General features: G+C 31.9%; 1 protein-coding gene across 20 annotated transcripts in view; it reads left to right on the forward strand.

Annotated features, from left to right (window-relative positions):
* LOC148597312 (uncharacterized) overlaps positions 1-26212 on the forward strand; it is a 97304-nt gene that overhangs the window by 31593 nt on the left and 39499 nt on the right. The window contains exon 1 of one of the 20 annotated variants that reach the window (XM_088564117.1): positions 426-497. The exons of 17 other annotated variants lie outside the window; for them this stretch is intronic. In XM_088564117.1, coding sequence (XP_088420243.1) covers positions 441-497 — 57 coding nt within the window. In that variant the 5' untranslated portion in view covers positions 426-440. Of the gene's footprint in view, positions 1-425; positions 498-8710; positions 8969-26212 lie in introns of those variants that run through there. 2 more of the 20 variants (XM_088564116.1, XM_088564114.1) reach the window with 2 other exon arrangements.

Raw genomic sequence — 26212 nt, forward strand, 5'->3', positions numbered from 1 at the left:
AAAAGTTCAAGAAGTCTCAAGTTATACTAAACAATACAGAGCTATTGTCAATACAAGTATGTTCATTTAAATTTCATGCAGTGTATAAAATGTCAAGTTTCCCTTCTTACAGAGACCTTATTTTGTCTGTCTATGCCATGTAGGTGTTGGTACAAATGGCTTTTTAAATGGGAATAATATTGCAGTTAAAGATGTCTTTCCACTGGAGGTTATTTAATCGTGCACATTGTCAACTACAAGCCTACTCCTCCCACTAATGTTTGATGTCTTGGCTCATATCTTATTAAGTGCTAACGGCCAGATTACAAGGGTGACAGGTAAAAAAACTAAGTTACCTGTAACTTACATAAGACGTCATGATGAAAAATAGCTAATGAGCGACCATTGTCATTTTTTATGTTGAAAAATGTTTTGTTTTTATGGGAGAAGTGTCGTAATTAATGCATTGTGTTACCTTGGGTTGTGTGGTTTTTGCGGTATTTCATGTTTATATATTGGTAAGAAGAGTATATAATATGTTTAAACTATTTTTAATACATCTATCATACAAAATTACAAACAATTTTGCATATTTTTGAAATGTTGGTGGGCTGGGGATTGAGAATATGGTAAATTTCATTGAATTTGCATCAAATCCTGAAAATCATAGATATTTATTAACTTACTCATATTAGTCCTAATGGTTATGAGAGCAAGTTTTTTTCTAGTTCTGGACCTTTAAACTCTTCAATTATTTTAGACTAAATTCACTGTTATTACAAACAGTGATTACAAAATACCTGTGAACTACTCCTACGCTTAAGTAAGGATTATAGATATTAAAAAAATTGTCAATCATGTCAGAACTAAATATTAAATGTCCCATGGATACTCGTGTAATCATATGAGGACTTTGGATATTTAAAAAAAATGAAGAAGAAAAAATTATAGGCACTTGCTCCCACCATCAAATATGCCCAACTATTAGAAACACTAGTACATGTCTGTATATATATTTGTCAGACAGAGCAAGCCTCTGTGGCTGAAACATGTACACAATATGTTGAGGACTGTGAGAATATAAAAATTAAAAATTGTGGTCAGTTCTTTAATCATTGGGTTAAGTTATTGGCTGGTTTATCATTACTCAACATACACCTGAGATGTCCCAAACAAAAATGGTGTTTTGTTAAAGTCTGAGTGACTCATATTAAACACCCATATTTAGTAATAACTAGCCTAATTTTATAGAGCTGTACAAACATTTTATTAAGGTTCTACATTATTGTGTTGATTTTAATGATTTTGGGGGGATTAGTGTTGAAAATGATCATATGAAATATTTAGATGGGTTGTAATATAGGTAATTAATTCAGGATGTTTTTGTAGCTGGGAATAGAATGGACTTGAAAAAGATGGTTTATGACCCATGATTCATCATGGTATTCCTTAAAAAATGGGGAAAATGGAAACAAAAATGACATAAATTTCTGTGATTGGGACCAAGATTCTACAGGAAATCAAAAGAATGTAATCCAGGGACAAAGACCAGACATGGAAAACAGACATACTCCACAAAGATCATGAAGTAATTAAATTGTATGTTACAAAGTAACAAAAGCAAATGAGCAACTCGGACTCCACTGAAAACTGGGAGCATGGACCTGGTGCACCGGTAGGGTAAGGGTCCTCTGCTTTTCTAGAAACACTCACCGAGTTGCTCATAAAAAGTCAAGTAGACAAACGAGGAAAGGTAAACTATAACCCGTTGAATAAATCAGTTTTCATGGTGCAGATGGATATACCATAACGATCCATGGATACCAATTTTCGTGGATTAGGGAAGAAACACTAGTTCGTGGATTCTTGAATTGGTGGTTGTGAGATTTTTCAGTATACACTTCAATTGAAATCTCTATTTCATTTGGAACTAAATTTAGTGGTTTGGCCTTCCCAAGAAAAGCACGAAAATTGGTACCCAGCAAACAATAACACTTTCACAGTTTAGAGTATACACTATTACAGTCTTTAAAAGATGTTCTTAATTTTCTTTTAGTGCAGTCGTGAACAGTATTTTCAATTATTGCTTTTTTCTCAAAAGAAAGACTTGACAATAGATTTTATAGAATGTATTTTTTTCTTTTTCCTGTTGAAAAGTCCTTGATTGAAATTGAGTAGAGTAAGAGAGTATTCTTGCTGAAGTAGTCAATGTTATTTACAATATGTAAATATATAGACGCTGTGCTTTGTTCAAAATCTGAGAAATCATCGGATAGTTTCTATAATATGTAAAGTTTTAAGTTTGTTTTGTTTTCTTGATTGTTAGTCAAGAATGTATTTCAATTTGTAAGAAATTGAAAATATGTTCAATCTTCTTTCATATGTTTAGAAAAACAAAATTGAATTTTTGAGGATGTTTCTCACAAGCAAATAAATTATTACCCATTTAGAAATCCAAACAGAATATTAATTTAAAAGAGTATCGCCGTTGTTTGGATCCCCCTATGTAAGATAATGAATACCCAGAGTCTAGTACTTGCGTAACTAAGCTCAAAATTACCAAAACACCGTCAAATAGACTTTTAATTTCAATTGTTCAGTAGTGATCTATGTAACTTGACAGTGTCGCTATATGATTTAATGAGAATGAATAGTTTTTAATAGTGTGAGTCCCTGTTGTTAGAAACCCAGTGATATGTTTAATCAAGGTGGATTCTTCCTCTACTTCATACGTGTACATATTATACTTCATACATGTACTTGTTATGGCAAAAATTATGTAATGTTATTTGGATAGAGATATTATTGAATGCACTATCAATAAATTTAAAAAAAAAAAGTTGTGTCTGGTCTTCCCAATGATATGTATCTGAATAGAATAATACAACTTCAATTATGTAACTGATTGTCAAAATGAGGGGATTGATTTCCTGTAGAATCTTGGTTCCCTTGAATACTCTTTCAATTGTAAACCTGTCTAAACCAAACATTGGGAAGTCTCCTTCATTAGAACCTGTATAATCCAAACACCTGCCATAACTAAACGCAAGTTTATTGTACCTTGTTAACCTATATTCACTAAACCTGATAGTGATGTCCATACAATTCAATCATGGAGAATTCAATCTTGTTTCTTTCCTTTATCAGAACAAGCATGTCTGCACATTCTTTTCGACAGTAAATTATGGGATCTGAAATAGTCATAGACACATGTTTAACATTTTGCATGTAAACTATATGTAAACCTCATTCATATTCGTTTAATCTCAGTCAGATATACATTAATTATCTGCCCTTTATCCTAGGGAGATTGATTACCTCCCCTTTGTATTAGGATTTATGGCACCAAGGTTGCATTCAGTACTCTTCATGTACTCCATGATTCTTAATAGAGTCAGTTTTATAACATATGATTTTGTAATTGATACTTCAATTTTCTATTGTTTTCTGGAATCACTTTCAAAACTCAACTACATTGTATGTTATAGTATTGTACTGTTAAACACTTATGCATATATGTGTGTGTGTGTAAAAGGTGGGTGGGTGTGAGAGGATGTTTGGGAGTTAAGAGAATTTTTATGACAAAAGGTAGGAACAAGTCCTAATGGAGCTTTACATGGAAGTTGAAGACATGTTTATCATCAATTGACAGTTTCAATGTGTAACATGACCAGTCTTCTTTAATGAATAATCACAATATTCACTTAAAGTGTCTTTTTCAAAACTATTGGGTATCATATTTTTATTTTTAACACTTTTCCAGGATTGATAGAGTTGTTTAATAAAAACTGAAGAGATTCCTTTATAGTCTTTCTTGGTTAATCTTGTATATTGTATAGCAACATTGGAAATTGAATAGTCTTCGTGTGGTTATAAAACTGCTGGAGTTTTATGCAGTCTTCTAATGGGTCTAATTGAAAGTTTATTAATGCACACGTTTTAATGTAATGATTAAAATCTTTTCACAAAGGCACTTTCGGCCTCAATGTAGACATATTTGGTAAGCGGTAAAATGTGGTATGGATGAGTGGCTTTCTTTCTGGACCTATTAATTTGCAATTGACCAACAAAATGTTCTGACAGAATGAAACACAATTATTTTAATAAGCCTCAGTATAAAGTACATGTACAAACATTTTCTCTTGAAAAAATTTTTATTTGAAACTCCTTTTTTTTTTTAATTGGAGAATTTCTTTTTTTGTGCTGATTGAGAAGGGCGTGTTACAAATAGCTTAAGTAGGTCTTGATAGACTTAAATATTCTCTTAGCAGTCAATTCTAAGCTCTAAATTAAATTTAAATTAGTTCCTTATTAAACTTAAAGTGGCTATACGTTTTTTTTATGAAGTTATCTACTCAGGGTTGTTTTGTCTTTCCACTTCAATTATCCACTCCATTTGTCAGCTCTATTTTTTACTTTGTGTCATTTCCAATAAAACATTAAAGAGCTGTTTCTTTTCATTGATTAAGTAGAAGTTTTATTGAGAAAATGCATTGTTTAAACTATAGTCCTTTAATTACTACTTTGCCTGTTAGTTCCCATGGAGTGAAATAATAGCCATTAAATTCGAAATTCAGACCTGCCCATGAAGTTTTCCTTTTTTAAGTTTAAACAGATTTATTTGCATAGGTACACCTTGTGCATACATTGTTGAGTTTTAGAACAAAATTTTTCTTTAATGATCAAACAGACATTTAAAGATTGATTGTTTAAGATTGTCAATGATTAGGTAAGTTGATCGAGAGGTGAAATTGTTGTAAAACTCGGCACGGCAAGCAAGCAAGTTTTTTTTCTGTTTTTGTTAGAAGTTAAACCTTAAGCAAAGAACAGGGTATATTAGTTGTCATAGAATGGCTTAAAGTGCTGTAAAAGTGCATAGCTTTTATGGTCTTATGGCAGAATGTTTGTTTGGTGTATAAGTGACTCATTGCTTAACTTGACTCGTTTTAATCTACTTAGCTTTTTTTTGTTTTTTTGACACCTACCCTTCTGGAAAGAGGATTTTGTGATCTGTATGATGTCAATACTGTTCATTCAATCATCCTTAAGCTACATTTCAGGCTTTTGAATGTAAAACTCTTCTCAACCACATTATTATCAATATTTACTTTAAGTAAAACAGATCTACTTTAATTTTAACTGTGAAACGTAGCTCTAACTATTTTCTTGCATTTTCGAAGTCGCAAAATAAAAAAAAAGATCACGAGCTACAATTTCACAGCTACTTTAATTTTGCTGTATGTCACTGTTATCATTCAGGAGAGTTATGCACCTTCAAAAAAAATTTGAATTTAAGGAGTTTATGCCATTATGTGATCAGGAGATTACGTTCCCTGTTGAAAAAATGTTTTTATAGTAATCTTTTTTTTTTTATGGGGGGAATGGAGGTGGCATGTACATGTTTTCAAATATTTGCTTTTCAAAGTGGAAGGTCTTGGACCTTTCTAAGTTTGAAATCAATGGTTCACTTGAAGAAAACCAAACCTTCTCGTTTATGCGTTATTGAAATGGACCTAGGTAAATAAAATGTCAAAGATCATAGGTTAAAAATTGAGGGTCGTAGACCTCAGATCAACCACTAATTTGAACCCCAGTGATGAATGTCTATTTAACATATTGACCTTTAATTATTAGGTCACTATGGAGATGTTACAATCTTCCAATGACATAATGTAAACCAATGTGGAATTAACTAAATATTACCACTTAACCACAAAAGTACACTCTCTCAAGTAGATCAATATCTTTAATGACTGAAATATTATTTGTAATAAATGCTAAAACATTTTATTTCATTTTGGTTCCCACCAATTATCTGTCAATGATGACAGTTTTCACCTGTATGTAAGGGGAGAAAACTCTATCACACCTGTATAGAATTTTAATCTTTTCTTTTCTAACTATAGAAATTACTTTCCAACATACCTGGCCTGTGATGAGTTAACTTTAAATATTTACAACATCTTTTGTCAATCTCAATACAATATAATAAAGAATCTATTCATGCTTCATAAATTGAACTCCGTCATTTGAATGAATAATTAAATAAGTTTGCATCAAAGTCATCATTTTTCATTAGGTTCCATTGAACATTGAACAAGTATAAGTAAAACGCATTTCTGTTGATTTTTAGGTGAAATGAATATTATTGAATTTTTTGTTGGTTGCCTTTTATTGTTGAAATTAAATTTAACTCATGAAAGGATGAAATGAAAACATTGGTTGCTCAAGACATGTATCCATCACAGAATGACAAGACAGTACACAATTAACATTTGCTTACATTGCAAACACTTGGTTGAACAAGATTATTGGCGATTTCTATAATTTTTTAATGTCACATCACACTGAGCAACCTAAATAGGTTTTTGTACAACGTCACGATTGGTTGCAATTGAAGTTGTGTTCTGTTGATAGAATGCTATCAATTTAAATTTATCATGCTATTCCTAACGGGACGTATTTAAACGCGATGACCTTGTTTAAGTTTGGCACAATTGATTGACTTTCTATTCTAAAGTGATTGTTGACGTGTAATCTTGTTATTGGGCCTATAAGATTTGCTGGCTGAATCTTTTGTAATGGTTTCTTCAGCAGTGTGTTAAAAGTAGCTTTGAAGTAAGTCAAAACCTGCCGGAAAAATTTAAGGCCAAAAAAAATAATATGTGTGTTAACCTGTCACCTGCTGAAAAAAATAAGTGCTGGAAGGTGTAGTAATGTTTTTGTTATTTTTTGATCACTGGAGATTACCATTTTGTATAATAGTTGTGAGTTTGGTTACTGATCAGGGACACTATCTCAGGAAATTAAATTATTAGTATTTTGAAATACTACTATCGATCTCTTCTTTTCTAACATTCAAATCAAAGGTCCACTTTAAGAAAACCCTGAAGTCCTCAGTAAAGTGTCATTGGAAGAGGTTGAAGGTCAAGGACCTAGGTACATGAAATTTTATATGTCCTAGGTAAAAAATTGAGGGTCTCGGATCTGGGACCCAGATTAATTTGAACCCCTTCATTTTAATATAATCTGACAACAATTGCCTCATGGTAGTATTAGATATCATAGACTGAATCATAACAATACTAATCACTGCTTGTCTACATGTGGCATATAGTATGACCATGTGGTATATAGGACAGTCATGTGGTATATAGGACAATCATGTGCTATATAGGATGATCATGTGGTATATAGGACAATCATGTGACATACAGGACATATGTGTGGTATATAGGATGATAATGTGGTATATAGGACAATCATGTGGTATATAGGATGATCATGTGGTATATAGGACAATCATGTGACATACAGGACATATGTGTGGCATATAGATGATCATGTGTCGTATAGGACATTAAGTTATGACTGGTTGATTTGAATAAAGTACATGCTTAAACTATGTTAAAGATACATATTTATTTCAATGTTTAAGGGCTCTAGGATTTCCCATTTTGTCCATCAGGACTGTGAGCCTTGGCTGGCGAAGATGCCCTATTCCCATCATCTTGGTAAATGAAATTTAATTCGTGGGTACATAGGGATTTTTGGGAGGGTTACATTATTTTGAGAGGATTTGCGACCATAGTCCTTGATATTTCTGACAGTCATTGCAATTTGTTTAAAACAGGGGACAGCGATGTCTGTGAAGAAAGTTTTAGGTTCAAAATGGTCATACACTATTTATTATCTTAAGTAGCTGTCTTTGTAAGAATCATGCAAAATCTGAAAAATGTGATACACCCCAGAAAAGGCTACATATTTTTATTTTTGTAATTAAGTTGTTTTCTGGGTCTGTACTATGAAATGTGTAATTATTCATTCAAATCTGCCTGCTCTTAGGAGATAATTGATATTGAAAATACAGTAGATTCTATTGCATTTGAGCGCCATTTACAGAGTTACCTTCCTTTATTTTGAAATCTACATTGCATTCTATATAATTTTTATCTCCTAAGAGCACGCGTTATATGAAAAACCACATGCTTATTTCTGTTTACTATGACATTTCGAACAAAATATCAAAGATTAAATTATGTAGGCTTTTTATGCGTGAATCACATTTTGCATGATCCTTAGCTGGAGTGCTACTTAACACTCAAACGAAAACAAGAATTTCTCTTTTGTATCATTTTATCACCAAGCTTCACAGATTCAATTAAAAAAGATATTAAATCCTGTTTTTGACATTCAAGTTGTTAATTATTTACAGGTTTTAATTAGAATTTTAAAGGAAAAAAGATAAAATATAAGAACATTGAACATTTAAGAGCATTAAAAACTAAAAACATACCAGTAAAAAAGGAATTTTCTTACAAGAAAAGTTAATTATTTATCAAACCTTAAAAGGGCATTTTAGTTAATAAGTATTCCATAATTAACACCTTTCTGATTAAATTTTGTTGGTGATCATTAAGTATTTATGTCTGTCTTTAAGTTAAATTGAAACCTCGCTCCAGGGCACGATCTCAATGTTGACCATATTAGTTGGAATTGAATGTATTGATAAAATTAAAAGTGTAGTGGGTCGTTAAACGCAATATATATTCCCATGTTAGATCTTAGATTCGGTTGACTCACCACCCGTGACAGGAGACTGCAATGACAAACATTAGTTTCCATGACGATGACAGTTAAACTCAGCCATGCGAACCAGGTAGAGATAATTACAAAATAATTCTAGTCATAAGTATTAAAGATTTTAGCAAGGCTTTGTGCATTGTTGCATGCAAATGGAGTTGGTGAAAATGGTTCTCCCTCACTTGTTATTATCACGGTTTTTCATTTAATATTCTCGTCCCGTTTTTCTGTCAAAATGTTCATTGACATCAACCGGAGATGGTGAGATGGGATAAATGTTAAAAATGTGTAATTTTCTGTCCTAAGTACAAGTATCTGTGATAAATTTAATTGCTACAGAAACAAAATGACAAGTTCAACGTCTATTAGTGGGCATCCGGATCCTTACGACATTCTTCAATTACGGGTATGTATCAATATGTGTATAAACGGTTCATTGACCAAGATGCTGATTAAAGCTGCATTCTTTGAGCTAATTTATTCATTGATTAAAATGACAATGTCGAATCGATTTGAATGACTATATCATGTTTCATATGAAATTTACAAAATTCAGGTGTAAAAACAGGATTTATGACTTTGTTTACAAATAATCAAGATTTTATGTAGTCATGAAATGAACTAGATTTATAACATATGGTAGTGTTGTGTTTCATATAAATTAGGCTTAATTGTATAATGAAATATGAGTCTGTGAATCACTCCTGATATTTTATTTCATTAACTAAAAGATAGTGTTTTAGATAAAATTCATGGTGTAGTTATAACTGTTAATTGTAGATAAATTGTTATTGAAGTACAAGAATTTTTCCAACTTTTATGTTTTTGGTCAATGTCCCAAGTGAAGAGAAAAGGATTTAGGGAGCCAAAATTAACTGTGAGCCACTTACTGTAGAAATAACTTACTTTTGTTGGTTTCCAATTGTTGTTGCTTTTATAATGTGGTTAAACCCACAAATTTAAATGCTAACAGAATGTAAAATTTCCGTTGAAAGTATAGAGGCTATATTTCAATCTATACTAATTGTAAACTTACAAACTAACAACCTACACATAACCAGGATTTTAAGAAACGTTCAGAATTTTATGTATATTTCTCATGGGAACTTTGGGCAAGTTGAAAGTAGCCCTTTTCTGAAAATTTTGAAATAGACCCACAAATCAATAAAGCTGTTGTTCATGAACACAAACAGCTGTCCTGTAAAGATCATAGTAATTTAAATAAAAATGTTGATACTAAAATTGAAGCCCATAGCCCATCATCCATTGCTCTATCAATAACTTTTAATATGGGAATATTCCAATTCTTCTTAGTTAGAGTATTTTTTTTTACTTTCTGAATCCCTCTTGCCTTCCACATATTCATGCATTTCTGTATCAACTTATAAAAGTAATTTTGATTTGGTAAAACAATGAACAGAATATTTAATCAAGTTGTTCACTTGAATCTGTGATGTATGTCTTAACACTGTCTGTAGCTTGCAAGGTACTTGAGAACAAGTGTTTGTTTTATAATTAAGTTAAAGGGCCCACTTGATTAGCACTCTCCCATGACAGGATTACTCTGGTTGATTGGGGTGCATTTGATTAACTTGTAATGAGTTAATTTTGTTGTTTTAAGGAATGTTTTGTTTGTGTTCTGTGTGGTTTGTGATGTAGAATAATAATCATGATAGTGGATTCTTAACGCTGTGTCATGGTTACTTGTTTCCACAAGAAGATATTCAATTTGGTATACAGGATGTCTTCATGCAGCTTATCAAAAGAAACAAGCATAAATATTAAATGAATACAATTAAAATGGAATAAACAATTTGCTATATAAACAAACCGGTAACAGTGGAATAATAAGTGCAATATAATGATTCAGCATTTATGGTTTGCAGTCGCAGCTGGAAAAGGGGAGGGGGAGAGGGATCTTGGGGCTGGATCCCCACTTTCTTGGAAAATTTTGTTGATTTTTTGCACAGTTTGGGCAAAAATATGCAAATAACTAATAAAAGCTTGGAATCCTCTTTTTTTCTGGAACCTTTCTGAAATAATTCTTCTTTCAAAATCTCTGGATCTGCATCTGATTTTCTGATATTCAAATTATAATATTTTTTTCTATATCTAACAACTTTGAATAAACCAAATCCTTTGGAATGGTAGAATTTTTCAGTTTGGACAGGTGGTTGGTTCACCCAAGTTACAAAATACATTTAAAATGATATGAAGGACCTTAAAAAATTGTCTGGTTTAGAGTTTGCTTCAATATCTGAATTAGGTGCACTTTTGGTGCAGCTGCAAAGTGTCCGACAAGGTCTGACAAAATTTTCGGACCGTTGGTTTAGACAGATTTTCAGTAATTCAGTGTTCAGTTTAGACAGGTTTTCAGTGTTCATTTTTGACAGGTCATGTATTACAGAGAAATATTATGTTTTCCACCTCCACATTTATAGTTCAGTTTGTTTAACTTTATTTTTTTATAACTCCAGAGACTGCAATTTAAAGCATTTACAAGCCCTTGTAGCTAGCTGGTTGGTAAACATTAATAAATTGTCATATGCTAACATCAAATTGCTCTAAAACAGCAGAAACGCCTGTTTAATGATAACTATTGATGCAACTAAAAAGATACCATCTACTTTGACATGCATAATGTTTGCTTCACACAATTTCAAGGTCTCAGTATTAATAGATGGAAACCTGGCTTAGGATCATGCTGTGTTAAAGAGGCTCAAAATGGCATAAAATTATGTGATGTGAATGCTGAGTATGTAGGGATTCTTTATACATGAAATTTTATACATTGGAGTTGAGAATTTGGTTTGGTATTTCACATCACGAGAGAAAGATTTAATTTTATTGTAGATTTACTATTTACGACAAAAAGCACATGCACTTAAGTATCTGTGTTTGTAAGAATCATGCAAAATATGAAAAATGTGATACACCTCAAAAAAGGCTACATATTTCTATTTTTGTAATTAAGTCAGTTAAATAAAGTCTTCCGATACACTTGCACAAATATGAAGTTCATCAGGAAAATATTTGAATTATAAAATGCTTTGTCTTATCCTCGGTCTAGAGGTAAAATCTCATGAAAGTAAGGTTTTCTTTATTTGGTCAAATAAAAAATGCTCCTTTCACTTATCTTTAAATATGTCAGTTATATTTACTTGTCTTGGCCAATGGATGTAAACTTTCAATGCCATTTTCATATTTACTTGGGGGAAAAAGTGTTTATGGTTTCCAGAATTAAAACACAAAAGACTCAACAATCCTGTGACTTAAGGTCAGACATAGAGATTTCACAAAATTGGAGGAAATACATTTAATTCTAATTTATACCTATAAAACTCTATTGTCCAACTAAATATATACATATGGTTGAGAATTAAAGCTTTGTAGTCACAATATTGACATTGACTCGCTAAAACATCCCCTTTGGGCACTAAATTTATTGGATGTTTCTAATGTGATTTTAAAGATAAAGTCTTAAATTATGAAATAGACTTGTTTAAAATGATACTGGTAACATTAGCTAGAGGTGAGGAAGCGTGTGGGTTTTCATGTAGAAGAATGTGATTGTGGGACTTTCCCATTTCTGAAAAAATTTGGACGATAGTTTTTTTTTAAGTTATAACAGGTTTATAAAATACACAGGTTGTTAAAATACTCACATTGTTTAAAACAGACAAAAGAATGTCAGAAGGTCAGATCCCAAAGTTTGAAAAAAAGGGGGTGGTCATTCTAGTCATTGTTGGAAATTAGTCCTGAAAAAATTAGAATTTAAAATTTTTTTCAAAAAATGGGTGTAAATCTAACCCTTAGAACATCTTGATAAAGAACAATTATAATGTGTCATTCCTTGTATTAAACAATTGTCATTTCTTCAATTAAATACATTTTGTTTTATTTTTGTGTGGATACATTTTCTTCTACAGGCATATATGATTGAACAATTACACTTTATAGTATTCAATTTAAGAAAATGAATATCTTGGTATATATTAAGCTAGACTAAATGCATTCCTGTCACTTGTCACTTCATTTAAAAGAATCAAAAATACCCTGGAGACATGACCAGCAGTGTAGCCCTATTTAGTTCAGTGGTTGCACCTCGTTTTGAATTTCTATACTGTAAAACCTGCCATTTCTGAAAATTTTCTGGATATAAAATGTGCTTATTTAATTGGAATGTTTGGTTTATCTATGTAAAATCCAGTGACATATTAGTGTCAAATTCAGGCGCAGATCCAAAGATGGGCGTGCCAGATGTACGCTCCCCCCCCCCCCAAAAAAAAAAAAAAACAAAACAAAAAAAAAACTTTTTTTGCATAAAATCTTGATTTTTCACAAATTTTACCCCAAAAAGGTTACTCTAATTCTATTGCCCCCACCCTTTACCTTAGATCCTGTATCTGCTCCTGGAAATGTCTCTTCAGCCACTTCTTTAGCATTTTCCACATTATATACTGGTATACCAATTGTTTGATGTACATAATTATGGGTCACTTTGCATACATTTACATGTATTTCTCTTGAACTATGATTGTCATTAATGATCTGAATTCAAGGTCCACACATACAGGGAAGTAAATTGCAATTTTAAGCTTTTTGTGTTCTATCTTTAATGTGTGTAAATTAGTGGGTTAATGCATCATATTTCAAGGTCCTGCTTGTTCTAAAGTCAAATTTTGTTTAGTGATATAAACTTCTAGCTACAGGCTAGTAGGTGAGGTGTTTAGGCATAGCTTTTTATCAATATATCAGTAATTCTGATCATTTTTACCAGTAATAAAAAAAATGTTGCTTTGAAATCAGAATTAGATTGGATTTGCATACTCGTATTTAACTAATTGTTTATATATATTTTTTTTTCATTGAGACAAGGTCAAGAGTAAGAACCATAAACTTTCATTAGTTGTATAAAGTCTCATTTTTCATGTATTTTCTGTTTCTCCCATGTCTGTATTCCTTGTGGACCCTCTGAACAAAGGCACTCCATTAAGGAGTTGATTGATTTCGAGGTCACGACTTTTTAACAGAGTTTGGCAACAGAAACTCATTAAAGCCTGTAATGTTACATATGTGCATCATCTGAAACAGATCATAAATGTTTCTATAATTACCCATGTCTCTGAGATTGATTGAGGCTCCACAATGTTTATAGTAAAACAAAAAAGGGTTAGTCAAATTAAAAGGGGAGATAACTTCAATTTAATGTCACAAACAAGGATAGGTGTGTCATCTGAATGTATCTATAATTACTGTATCTATTGATTGAGGCTCCACAATGTTTAAAGTTAGATAGAAAAGGGGGAGATAACTTCAGTTTAATGTCACAAACAAGGATAGGCCTGTCATCTGATGTAACTTTTAAAACCCATGTCCATTGAGGTTCCACAATGCTTATAGTCAGACAAAAACAGGGGGCAAATAAAATTAGAAGGGAAGATAATATCAGTTTAATGTTATTTTCAAGGGTAGGTGCATCTTATATATGTGAGACCTTATCAGCTCATATAGTTCCTGTAATTTTTGGTGTCCTCAGAATGTCACTTATTTAGGCTACTGAATGTTTACAAATTAGAACATGTCACATGAAGATGTCACAAAGATATTGCTTCTTTGCAATGCTTTCAAAAGTAGGCGGTAGGTTGTTTGAAAAATAGAAATGTAGAAATTCCATCTATTTTAAATTAGTCAATATTATTTTATATCAAATTATTCATCAACTGAAGAAGAATGTTTTCACCAATTCTTAATTATATTTTTGACATCTTGTATTTATTGAGATTATTTTTCACAGATCTCAATATAATGTATACTTTTAAACAGAGTTTGTTGTCTTTTAATGCTACCATGGCAGTTAGAGTTTTATTGAAGTGAGCATTTGTGTACTAACATATGTTTCTGATAGAAATTTTTCTAATTGAATAATATATAAATTAACTAATTTTGTCCATAATTCTAATTAATTAAGGATTTTTTGTAAAAAGAAAAAATTCTAACATGATGTAAGGGGTAGTGAAAATAATAAATCGCTTTTCACACATTTACAAAATGCTGGCACTTTCTAATACAATTCTGGCATCTAAATGTATAGTATTTCAAGGTCACAAATAAGCAGTTGCTGATTGCATCAAAATTGAATTCTAGTGCAAAAAAAGTCAAGTGCTTTTATTAGAATATATATTTTTGAGGTTATGTAATTTTTATAATCTTACATCCTTTTGAATGAAGCATCATGGTGCTTTATTCTGGTAGGATCAATTCATTATTTAATGGCTAATAGAGAAATACTAACTTATAGTGGAATACTGAAGGAGTAGTGTGTAATTTTGTGCTCATAAATTCACTTTTTAATTATTATATATAGTTCAACCTGAGACTCATGTAAAAGAGTCAGGGGAAGGGGAAACATACATTATTTTAAGTGTGGCCTTATGCATATGGTTTTTCGCAACAAATATTTTCAAAAATGGCTGAGCCGTGCCTTGTTCCATATTACCACACTTTAGCTGAGCCTTGCCTTGTTCCTTATTACCACACTTTAGCTGAGCCTTGCCTTGTTCCTTATTACCACACTTTGGCTGAGCCTTGCCTTGTTCCTTATTACCACACTTTGGCTGAGCCTTGCCTTGTTCCATATTACCACACTTTGGCTGAGCCTTGCCTTGTTCCATATTACCACACTTTCGCTGAGCCTTGCCTTGTTCCATATTACCACACTTTCGCTGAGCCTTGCCTTGTTCCATATTACTACACTTTAGCTGAGCCTTGCCTTGTTCCTTATTACCACACTTATTTGTTTACAGGTTTTATTTTATTTTTGTTATTAATTTATATCATACATGATAATCAATAAGTGATTTATGCATATGGCTTTTCACAAAAAAATATTTCTACTGAAAACACTTTAGAATGCCTATGAGACAATATTTTCATAAATGGCTGAGCATTGTCTTTTCCCATGATTTGACAGCTCGTCCTTTATAGGTATGCAGGTATAGTTGCACCTAAAACGAGCCAAAGAAAAAAAGAGATTCATGCACAACCACTTTGTCTGTCTATTTTTCTGTCTGTCCTGATTTTTTTCAATTATCTAGGCTCCGAAATGATGGATTGGTTTCAATTTAAAATTGGTTGTGTGGCTTTATATAAATGAGGCATTTTTGGTGCTGTCCGATATCAAACTCTGGTGAATAAGTGGTGGTAAACATCGCATGACATGTACAACTTCATGTTTTTCACATAAGGAAACCCATCTGTATGTCTAGTAGAAAAAAAATATGAAAACTTTTTGAGCCTTGCTTTTTCCCCAATGGTTTTAAGCCCCCTTGTATTCAAATCAACTTGTTATTGTGGATATTACTCATAGAAAACTTTAATTTGAGACGTTTCTTCAAATCTTCACTTTACAGTAATTATAAGATTGTGTGTGCTTCACTTTTAAAACTTGAATTTTGGAATGCTATTTGACACCCCCACCAGATCCTTTATAGATGATAAAACTTTGTGAGGTCGGGAAGGATCACTTAGAAGAACAAGGAAACGGCTGTAATTGTATTATTTCACTGATAGCAATTGTATTTCTGCGGAACTGATATTGGGAAAATTCTTACAATTTATTGGTTCATGGCTGTCTGTTTTGGATGTATTGTTTTTAACGACCACTCCTTGTGTTCTAGATAGGCTCGTTACCATGAAGATACATTTATATAGGGGAATCTGTTATTGTAATTTGTCCAAGATTTTCTATTTTAGTGGAAATTTGAATTCATGGATTTGAAAGGAAATTCTACATTTCTACATTTGATCCAAGTATAAAACCTCTGAAAGTTTTTGGCTAACTCTCCAGATTTTAAATTTTCCTGTTCACAGACAATTTTTTGTACTCGCTTTTCTACACAAGGAATGGTTGATATTGGTGTCAAGGATACAACTTTTAGGCTACCTCATTTGCTATTGTTAAAGGAAAGCTCAAACTGAAATAAAAAATAAATTAAAAATCCTTTGTCAGAAAAAAAAAAACTTTCTTTGTTGCCTTGTAGCTGTATATTTGGTTCTGACATGAAAGCTAACCTGACAGGTTCTTGCTCAAAGTAGAATCTCTCTCAGATCTCTCTTGCTTTGCCAATTGTTTGATTAAAATAAAAGAGGCGAGATTTGATTGAATTAGTTATCAGAAGCATAGGCTAAAAATGCATTTCTGGTTTTGTCATTAAAAGATTGTGTATTTAAGAGTACATGCAGTTCTACCTTGTGCAAAATATAATGAGAAAAACACGTTTGAAATTAATTGTAAAAACATGGAAGTATAAAATATGGTGACAATGATTACAATGTGTAAGATGACAGTATTCGGCCTTATGAAAAAAGGTCAAGAGGGGAATTCGCGAATAGGGTTTGTAAGTCTCGTCATGTGACTCCGTGGTTTCATGAGAATGGGTCCTAGTCTATCATTCAAATGCATAGAGATTTGTCAATTTCAGAACGTTGGATTCAGTAAATAAAAGCCAATTTTCGTGTAAAATACCAATAAAAATGACAAATATCTATTTCCACATGATAATAGTATTAAGAAAAGTGTAAAATAGAAGATTTTGCAATGTAATACAGTGTTTCGAGATCCCGGAAGTTAACAATAAAATGCAGACCGGTCTTTGGATTTCAATACGTTTTCCATCAGAAATTCTGGTAAAGAAAATGAAACTAGAACAAGACTTACATACCCTATTGGAAAGTAATAGATGATGAGACAGATCAATGCAATACCTTTGAGGGAAATGCAGCATTTAGCAATGAACCGATTGGATACTATTTTGTTCTGTGCTTGAAGTTGTTTTTTCCAAAGAAATATAAAAAAAATAAAGGGAAAGAACTCTTGAATGGGAAATTTTTAGTTTTTCCACAAACACTTTAAATGTCAAAGGGACTTCCTAAAGAAAAACAATAATTATTAGGCATTCAAAGACTTAGTAATTTGGATTAGTGAAGAGATTTTCATTTTAAGTGTTAATCTGTATGGACTGAAGGTTCAGCTTGGATTACCAGATGAACCTAAAGTTTGGACTCCAAATAATGTTTAGTATCTCTAATGGAAGCCACTTCAGACCTAGAAAAGCAATAGGGTAGAAATTCAATGGGTTGAATCTGTGTCAGAATCCTTTTAAAAGTGAAACAGTTTTTTGCAGTGTGTCATCTTCAATCATATACAGTGAAACTTGGTGCAACAGAACTCATTTTGGACTTTAAAACAAGTTTGGTGTTCTGTTTATCAAGGTTTAAAATACATTTTTTAAAATTGGTAAAGAGACTTTAAAAAAGTGTCTGGTTTGGGCAGGTTTTACAGATTATTAAGGGTTCAGTTTAGACAGACTTTACTGTATTACATGTATACAGGTAATAACTCTGAATATTAATGTTGATTTTATTCTTTTATTTGTACTAAATCAAACCTTTTCTCTCTTTTCAGGTAAGAATTATGTAGATATGAAGCATGAGTTGGTGTAATGTCACAGTTGACTGGTAATGTAGATATTTGTGGGAAATACCATGGGATGAGATTATATGTTTGTTTTTCTGGCCATGAGCTGCCATCAGAGGATTAGGCCAAAACAAATAAATGTGTGTTTTATTGATGGGTCTAATATTAGATAAGGAAGATGTGGCAAAATGTGTTCATCCATTTTGTCCAATATACATTTTAATAATTGTTAATTGTGAACTTTAAAATTTCCAACCAGGGGCCTTGTCTTTAAAGAAGTAAAATTTTGCAGTGATGAAATAGGATTTCTTTGTTTTATGATTTTCAGATCTTACTAAAATTTTACTAGTATTAACTATTGAGTCCTGGCAAAGCCTTTTCCCTGTCATGTAAAACATTCTAGTTTTACTATTTACAATTTTTTCTGAGTCATTGTAAGCATTGGTGGCCAAAACATAGATTGGGTAGGAAAAATGAAACACAATTGTATTTTCTCTTGGCCTAATAAGGTAAAACACATTGGTTTTATTAATCTGTATAGTGAACTGTCTGCTATTGACTACTTCCAGCTTACTCAGTGATGTATTCTCAATAGAAAAGCTTCCAGAAATTGTAAAATATTTTGACATTTCAAATTAAAGCTTTAGGTTTTCAGGATAAGTAGAATTATATTGAAAGGTATAGAATGTTAGAGGATATGCTGATTTATAATTTCGACAGGCCCTGTAACATATCAGTTGTCCATGGCTCAAATATGGCCTTGTTTTAGTATCATTCTCTGTTTTCGACTGTTCTTCTTTGCTGTGTTGTATCAGGAGTATTTCAGTCTTTATACCCCTTTATAGTATAAATTGGAGGGTAGGGCTTGATGGAATCATATCTGTCTGTCTGTCTGTCTATCCATGTACCTTTTTAATACAACTCTTGCTAAACTATTAAATTGAATTCAATAAAAACTTGAAAATTATATTAAGACTTGCATGAAGGAGATAATTCCACACCAGGTTCATTTTTTCACCAATAATTAGGTCATTATTGTCATCATTGAATCTGCATCTCATGACATTATTTTTTTAAACTCAGACTCCATGCTGTAGGGTTCTTTTGTGTAGAAATGTTGTGTATTACTCACTGAACTCAAACAATGTTCTAGCTACCAAGGTGTTTTCTATTATTTCTCTTTTTTAATTTGGACTGCTGATTATCCTGTGAGTACAGATTGTGAATTTCTCCATAGATGGAAAAAAATGTTACAAATCACAAAATTGATGATTTTACAAACAATTTTTATAAAAATGAATTGTCATTTAGAAGCATGAACAGATTGCTTATTATCAACTAGAAAGTAGTTATAAGACACATATTTAGAGCCTTTTTAAAAACTTGTTAAGTACTGGCTCAAAAAAAAAAAAGTCCATTTCTTGTTGCAGTATTGTTCATTAAATTGAGACTGCCATGATGCAGATGAATACAGTGAATTAGTTGTAATTCAATAGATGTAGTAACTGAAGCTGAAGACAATTTTAGACAAACACAATTTCTACAGATATTATACACTATGTTTATACTTGTCAATGAGCAATTCAAATTTAGCAGATTTATTACATTATGGAATTGCAGGATAATGAATAATTGTGGCACTGTTATTGTTTTAAATCTGCATGTACATTTTGAGGTAGTCTATTCAACTTGATTTTGGATAAACAATAATTTCAGTCTGTGGCTTAAGCTCTATGCTGAATAGTAAATAAAAATTACTGTTTAGGGATATTTTTACATGTATCATTTTTTCACAAATAATTAGGTCATTATTGTCATCATTGAATCTGCATCTCATGACATTATTTTTTTAAACTCAGACTCCATGCTGTAGGGTTCAATTACCTTTAAGTATCAAATCGGGGGGGTGGGGGGGGGGGGGAGGTCAATTTAATTTGATGCCTCACAAAATTCTTCATTTGATGATGAAATGACATGCACCAATTATACCTCACTGGCTCTACATGTCATTGCTTAGTCAGTAGCGGTTCAGATTTCTCTATATCAGGTTTGATAAAATGTACATATATCTCAGGTCAAACCTCTTATTGAGTTTAGACAAAAACAGAAAAATGTTTCTGGTGTTTAAATTATATATTGTGAATGGAATACATCAAAGACAATCCATTTTTAGCTAAGCGATATTGAATCAATTGGAAATGATGCTATTGATTTCAGTCAGACATGAAAAATTATTATAAAAATATATTTTCCTGTTTGTCTTTCACACCAAGTACTTTTGGCTCACCGATGCATTTAATCTAATCACATCGAAGTTTATAGATGAACCAACGCAGAATACTAGATAGACATGCAAATAGAATTTTAACAACACCACAGAGACTTAAATAATTGTTCAATTTCTCATTTTCTGTAATGTACCAAGCTTCTACAAGAATGGCAGACATGCAATAAACTGAGAGAGATATTTCAATTTAATCAAATCGTTACAAAATGAAATGTATTAATCTGAATTCATTTCCCGACAAAATCGTCAATTTCAGAGTCATAATTTTGATGTCCCTCAGCAATTATTTCAGCATTTCCATACAAATTCAATTCCTATTATTGATGTGTACTGTTTATTAAAGTTGTCTTATGACTCGACCAATTTCACATTGAACAAAAAGGGGGTAGTTTGGAATATTTAATGTAATTCACTCAATGTTCCAGTTTTACTGCCTTATTATAATGGCAAGTAATACATGTTTCCAATCCTTTAGGGATATTACATTCCATTTAGCCAGACTATAAAATGCTAATATCTTATTTTGCCATATATTCTTTCTGACCTCACTTTGTGATCTTCCAGTCATTAACATTACACTGCTCTCTACCCCAGTTAAAGGTTTTCCTCAAACTGACTGGTTTAAAGAATAAAGAATTATGTAATGTAAATATGAATGATGTTAAAACGCCTGTTACCTACTGAAACTGATACTTTCTTAAGCTAACTTCTAAATTTCCGATATTTCAGTACATTTCCATTCAAAAGTTGTCACTATAGTTTATAGTTTTATTTGGAAGGGAAATCTCATTCTCTATGAAAACTGAATACAATTTTAACTGCTTATCATGGGGCAGAAACAGAAAAAGTTATTGAGCATACTGCACACTTAACGAATAAAATTCTTACTTCAATTGGATGAAAAACTTGGAAAGCATCATTCAGTTTGAATTATATATAGATAGTAAGATACAGGTCGTTCAGTTTTCTCCTATACTTAATAAATTGTTATTGTGATTGGTTTGTTTGTTTGTTTGTTGGGGTTTAACGTCCGAGCAGCAATATTTCAGCTATATTCAGACAAATTATTGTGATTGGTGTATAGTCTTTGGAAAAGTGCAGAGTATGTGAGTTAAACAGCGTCCTCATGATAAATCCTTCCATAGCAGTGTGAGAGAGTGAGCCAATCTACTAGTTTACAACCTTAGTTTACATGTTTCTCAAGATTTAACAATTAAACCTACTGGTAATAACAGCTCTCATGTTGTGAAATTAAAGCGAAAATGGAAAACATCGGAGAAGTTTGGTAAATAAGTAATGACTCCCATAACTTGGTGATGGCACTTTAATTTCTGAGGTATAAATTATTCATGGTGCTGGCTGATTAATGGTCAGTATTATGGGATTTAATTAGCAGCTTCAGGAACAAAGTGAAGACGAAAGTCGAGAAAATAACAGCATCGATTCTGGTGCCATGTCCCGACAGGTTTGTCGTGTATTAACAACTGATGGGAACCAGTGGATGGAAACCAGTGGATGATTGTATTGTTTCATTAATGATGTATGAATGATTTTAGACATTCCGTTGCTGTTTTATTGCATTCTCCAACTTGTGTTTGCAGGGGTTTTCCTGGCTTTAAACCATTTTATAATGGAGCCTATGGAAATATCCAGGATTTTAATGGGGCATTTGAAAAAATAGATGGGCCCCTTGGAAAATTTCAATCGGCCAGAAATCTCTCAATACTGTCATAAGGAACATATTAACAGTTTATTTTGGTGCCTTATCGAGGGGCCCAGCCAAATGAATGACCAGTTTAATTCTATCTCAACACATTTTCCTGTAGAATTGAAAGGGCCCATCCCAAGATAATCCCTGTGTTTGTTGTAAGCATGGAATATTGAAAATTATTTAAACTTTCATGATTTTTTTCTGATTTATCAACGAAAACAAATAAAAGATTCAGAGATATATAAAAAATGAAGATAAGGAGACTAAGACAGAACACAGAAAGTTGAAGCACTTACAGTATGAAGAACCTATTAAGATTTTCTAATCGTCATTCCTTACAAAATTTTCAATTTGGAAAAAAAAGAGTGTCACATTGCCTGTACGTACTCCAGTTATAGTGCTGTGTATCTATTTTGAAATATCTTCTTGATTTATTTACATGTCACCAGAAGTGAAATGAAGTTCTTCTCTCTGAGTAATGGAATACTTATAAGAAAGTCATCAGTTGAATGATGAATCCTCATAGTGATAATTATTTATTTGTTTATGAGAAATTTCGTAGTTTTACAATTAATCTAAATAAAATTGTGAAGTATGTATTGAAAAGAAATATTAATTTGTCAGGTAATACAAAAAATGTAAATAAAACAAAACTGTTACATATTGATATTCACATTAAAAGTAGTATCAACTTCCAGTGCTTTTGGTACAAACCTCTTCATTCTTATTGCTGTTTAAACAGGGCTCTTGTGTGTTTGTGTTGAGACAGTTCAATTTATTTCTGGCTTCTGGTCTCTGCTAGTATCAGATATCTGTGCTAGTATCATAACTCTTTGTGCTAGTACATACCTCTTGTTTCTATTGCTTTTTTAACTGAGCACTGTGCTAGTATCAGAAATTTGTACTAGTAGCACAACTCCTTGTTTAATAGGGAATTTTTGTGTTGTAGACAATTCAAATTATTTCTGGATTCTGCTCTGTGCTAGTAACAATACTATCTTATTGCTGAGCCTTTGACATGGGTTGGTTGTCTCTTGAGTATCAATCTTCCATGTCTCCTCTCCACTATATCAAGTTTAATGAGACCTTTTCATGTCAGTCTTCTTTTTTTTTCATCTTGCTCCCCGCGTAGAATCAATAATTCTTAATTGGGAGAGTGTTTAATAATTAACTCTGTTTCATTATTGTAGAGCAGTAAATATATCTCGCATAACAATCTATTGCATCTTCCTTTTTGCTGAGAAAGAGTGAGTGTGGGATTTATGGCGGTTTTTTTTCCTGTTTAAGGATGGGTTAGCTTGATTTATAGGTGCTAATGTACAGTTGGATTAAAAGCCATGGGAAGCTGAAAAAACAAAATAAAAACAAGAAAATACTCCCAATACCATAAAAATATAATAGTAAAAGGGGTGTTCAGGACTAATTTTCAGAATTTAGTCTTTTGCCAGGGGTCTATTTTTCTTATATTGACAACTCAGGGACCAGTCTCTGAAGGAAATGTACAGGAGATGACACAGTAAAAAATGATATCTTAGATTGAAAGTGTAATTCTTAACTTATAATTTACAGCGATTGTCCATAAGTAGCCGAAACAGGAAATATCATTGAAAAAGAAACAGTGGAAACTCATAAACAGAACAATGGTCTACTCTTGTAGTTTTTTTAGATCCTACATGAAGTAGTTTTTTGTGTCGCATCAATTTCATTCTATTTTAGTCCAATTTTGTAAGTCAATTATATTATTTTTTTTGTTAAAAGCTGTATTTCAACATTACTTGAAAGTAATGGTAAAGTTTTCTGGATCATTGTATCAAATAATTTAAATATTTAGCAGTACTGGTCTTTGGTTTTACTTGCTCTTATAATAAATCCTCTTTCATGTATTTAACTCCATGTTGAACACAAAACAGTTTTTGCTAAATTATTCTTTTTAGTTACTATTGAACAAAAATAAATGAGTTATAAAAATTATATATTTATAGCAATGTGATTTAAACTTTAACAAAGTGGCCTACACAAATGAAACTTCCATGGGAATATCCATTTTTTGTACTTTGTGCAACTGAATGGAACAGTTAACGTCTTCATAACAAGTTTCATCAGAATCTTACACATACTATCAAGGTTGTTATTAGCTAACAGGTTGTGACGGGCTTTGCTTTATCAGCAAAAAATCTATGTTTGAAATGAGATTGAGTGGGCTTTATACATACAGGTCCTAAGTCAGAAATGTCTTTTAGGGTGGGCTTTTTTGGACAACATTTTCTTATATATTCAATTTAAACCTTGCTTTAACAGTTTAAAACACACTGTTGCTTTCTTAAAACTGTACAGGAATTTATCCCAAGTACGGCTCAGCTGGTACCAATAATTTTTGTTGGTATGGCATGATGTACCAAATCTTTTTCTGAGAATGAAAAATACAGGGTATTTTACACATTATGAACAATTAAAACATTGTGAAGTCTTTTCCGCTGTACCATCTTATATTTGGATGCTAGGCCACTGTATAAACAAAGTTTGCAATGTACACAGTATTCTAGGATTTGTCAGAAATTGAGGTTTCCTCTGGAAAAATCCATATAATGTCAACTTTCCCACAGTCAATGACTGCTTTCCTAACAAAACAAATCATTACAGCATATGAAGTTTTCAACTAGCCACAGGAAAGTGTAACTAAGTACCTAACTTTCCCTGACCCAAATTTCACTTGCCCCGGGTAATGGGAAATGGGAATCCTAGAACACTGGTACAATGTATTGCTGGTTGATTCGTTAAAGCTGTACCTTTCTGGTTGTATTATGTAATCAGACTTTTAATATCTTTATCAAGTTATTCAGATTTGCTGGTATATGAAAAAAGTAGATTTTTCTTTTCAAATAATTTCAAAATTGTTTTAGTCTTGGGTGACATTTGAGATTAAAAAATTAAAAGTAGGGATTAGTCACATACCTATAACTGCTATCAGAATTATAGAATGTTTTGACAGATTGATGGGCCAATGATTGACACATGTATGTTACATAATATGAGGTCATAATGAGCATAACAAAAGCATAATTGTCTAAATATGGTAAGTAAAAAACTCAAAATTTTTTGAATGTTGAAATATTAGAAATAATCTGTTGTACTGTGGTTAGCCAATCAGTCAGTGCAAATCATTCTTCATCATTGTAATATAAGACAACATTGTCATAAAAAAATTATACTATTAACTGCCAATTAAAGATCATGTTATCCTGATCAAATTCTTGATGTATTAATCTTGTTGATATTTTTAAATATTTTTGATGAATAACTTAGATATTGTAGCTTGTTGGATTAATCAGCTGATCCGGAGTTTTTAGGATATTACAGTCATTGTATCCTTGTCTTTCAATAGCAATTTTCCCATTTTTTTCCAGAAATATCTTCTTGTATTGTGATAACCTAATCAGAAATTAACACCATAATTTTATGATTAATTTTTCTTCTAAATCAGCTTTATTAATGACAAAGTGTAATAGATCAGACTGGTTCCCTGTCAGGGTTTAGATTAAGCTGATTATTCCACAACATGATGGTTGTTTTGTATCAGCAGAAATCAATGGTGTTCTATCAGGCTAGTTTTCCATTTAACTTCCAATGCTTATAGACTGCTGGGTTTGCTTGTAGTCAATATTTTGAAGGTTGTTCAGGGGGTCAAATAAAATTCCAAGAGTTGAAAGTCCAGGACTTTTCCAAATTTCAAAAAAAGAAAGAAAAAAATGACCCATTTAGGAAATTCAAAAGTCCACAATACACTGCCAATTGATAGGGTTGAAGGTCCAGTTCCCAGGTAAAAGAAATTTCAAATGTCTTAGGTTAGACATTCAGCATTCTGGACCACCACTAAATTAAACCCCTATTGATGACCAAATATGATGAGGTTTAGGTCATGTGCTGTAAATTAAAAACTTTATTGACCACTTTTCATTTTTTTAACGTTTTTTTTTTTTTTTTTATGTCCCCATTACTTTATTTAAAGGGAATGTATATCTATTTATTCTTCTCTTACTGACTTCCCTGCCAGTACACCTAGTCCATATAGCTTTTATGGCATCTGAGTTACTAATTGTTTCTTGAGTTTCTGCCTGTATTCTTTTAATTAATTTGTATTATATATGGTCTTTTTTCTGTATTCTTGTCCAATGTT

This window comes from Perna viridis, chromosome 15 (genome assembly GCF_037379345.1).
Source record: "Perna viridis isolate PV_CMFRI_1.1 ecotype Kerala chromosome 15, ASM3737934v1, whole genome shotgun sequence".
Lineage (NCBI taxonomy): Eukaryota > Metazoa > Mollusca > Bivalvia > Mytilida > Mytilidae > Perna > Perna viridis.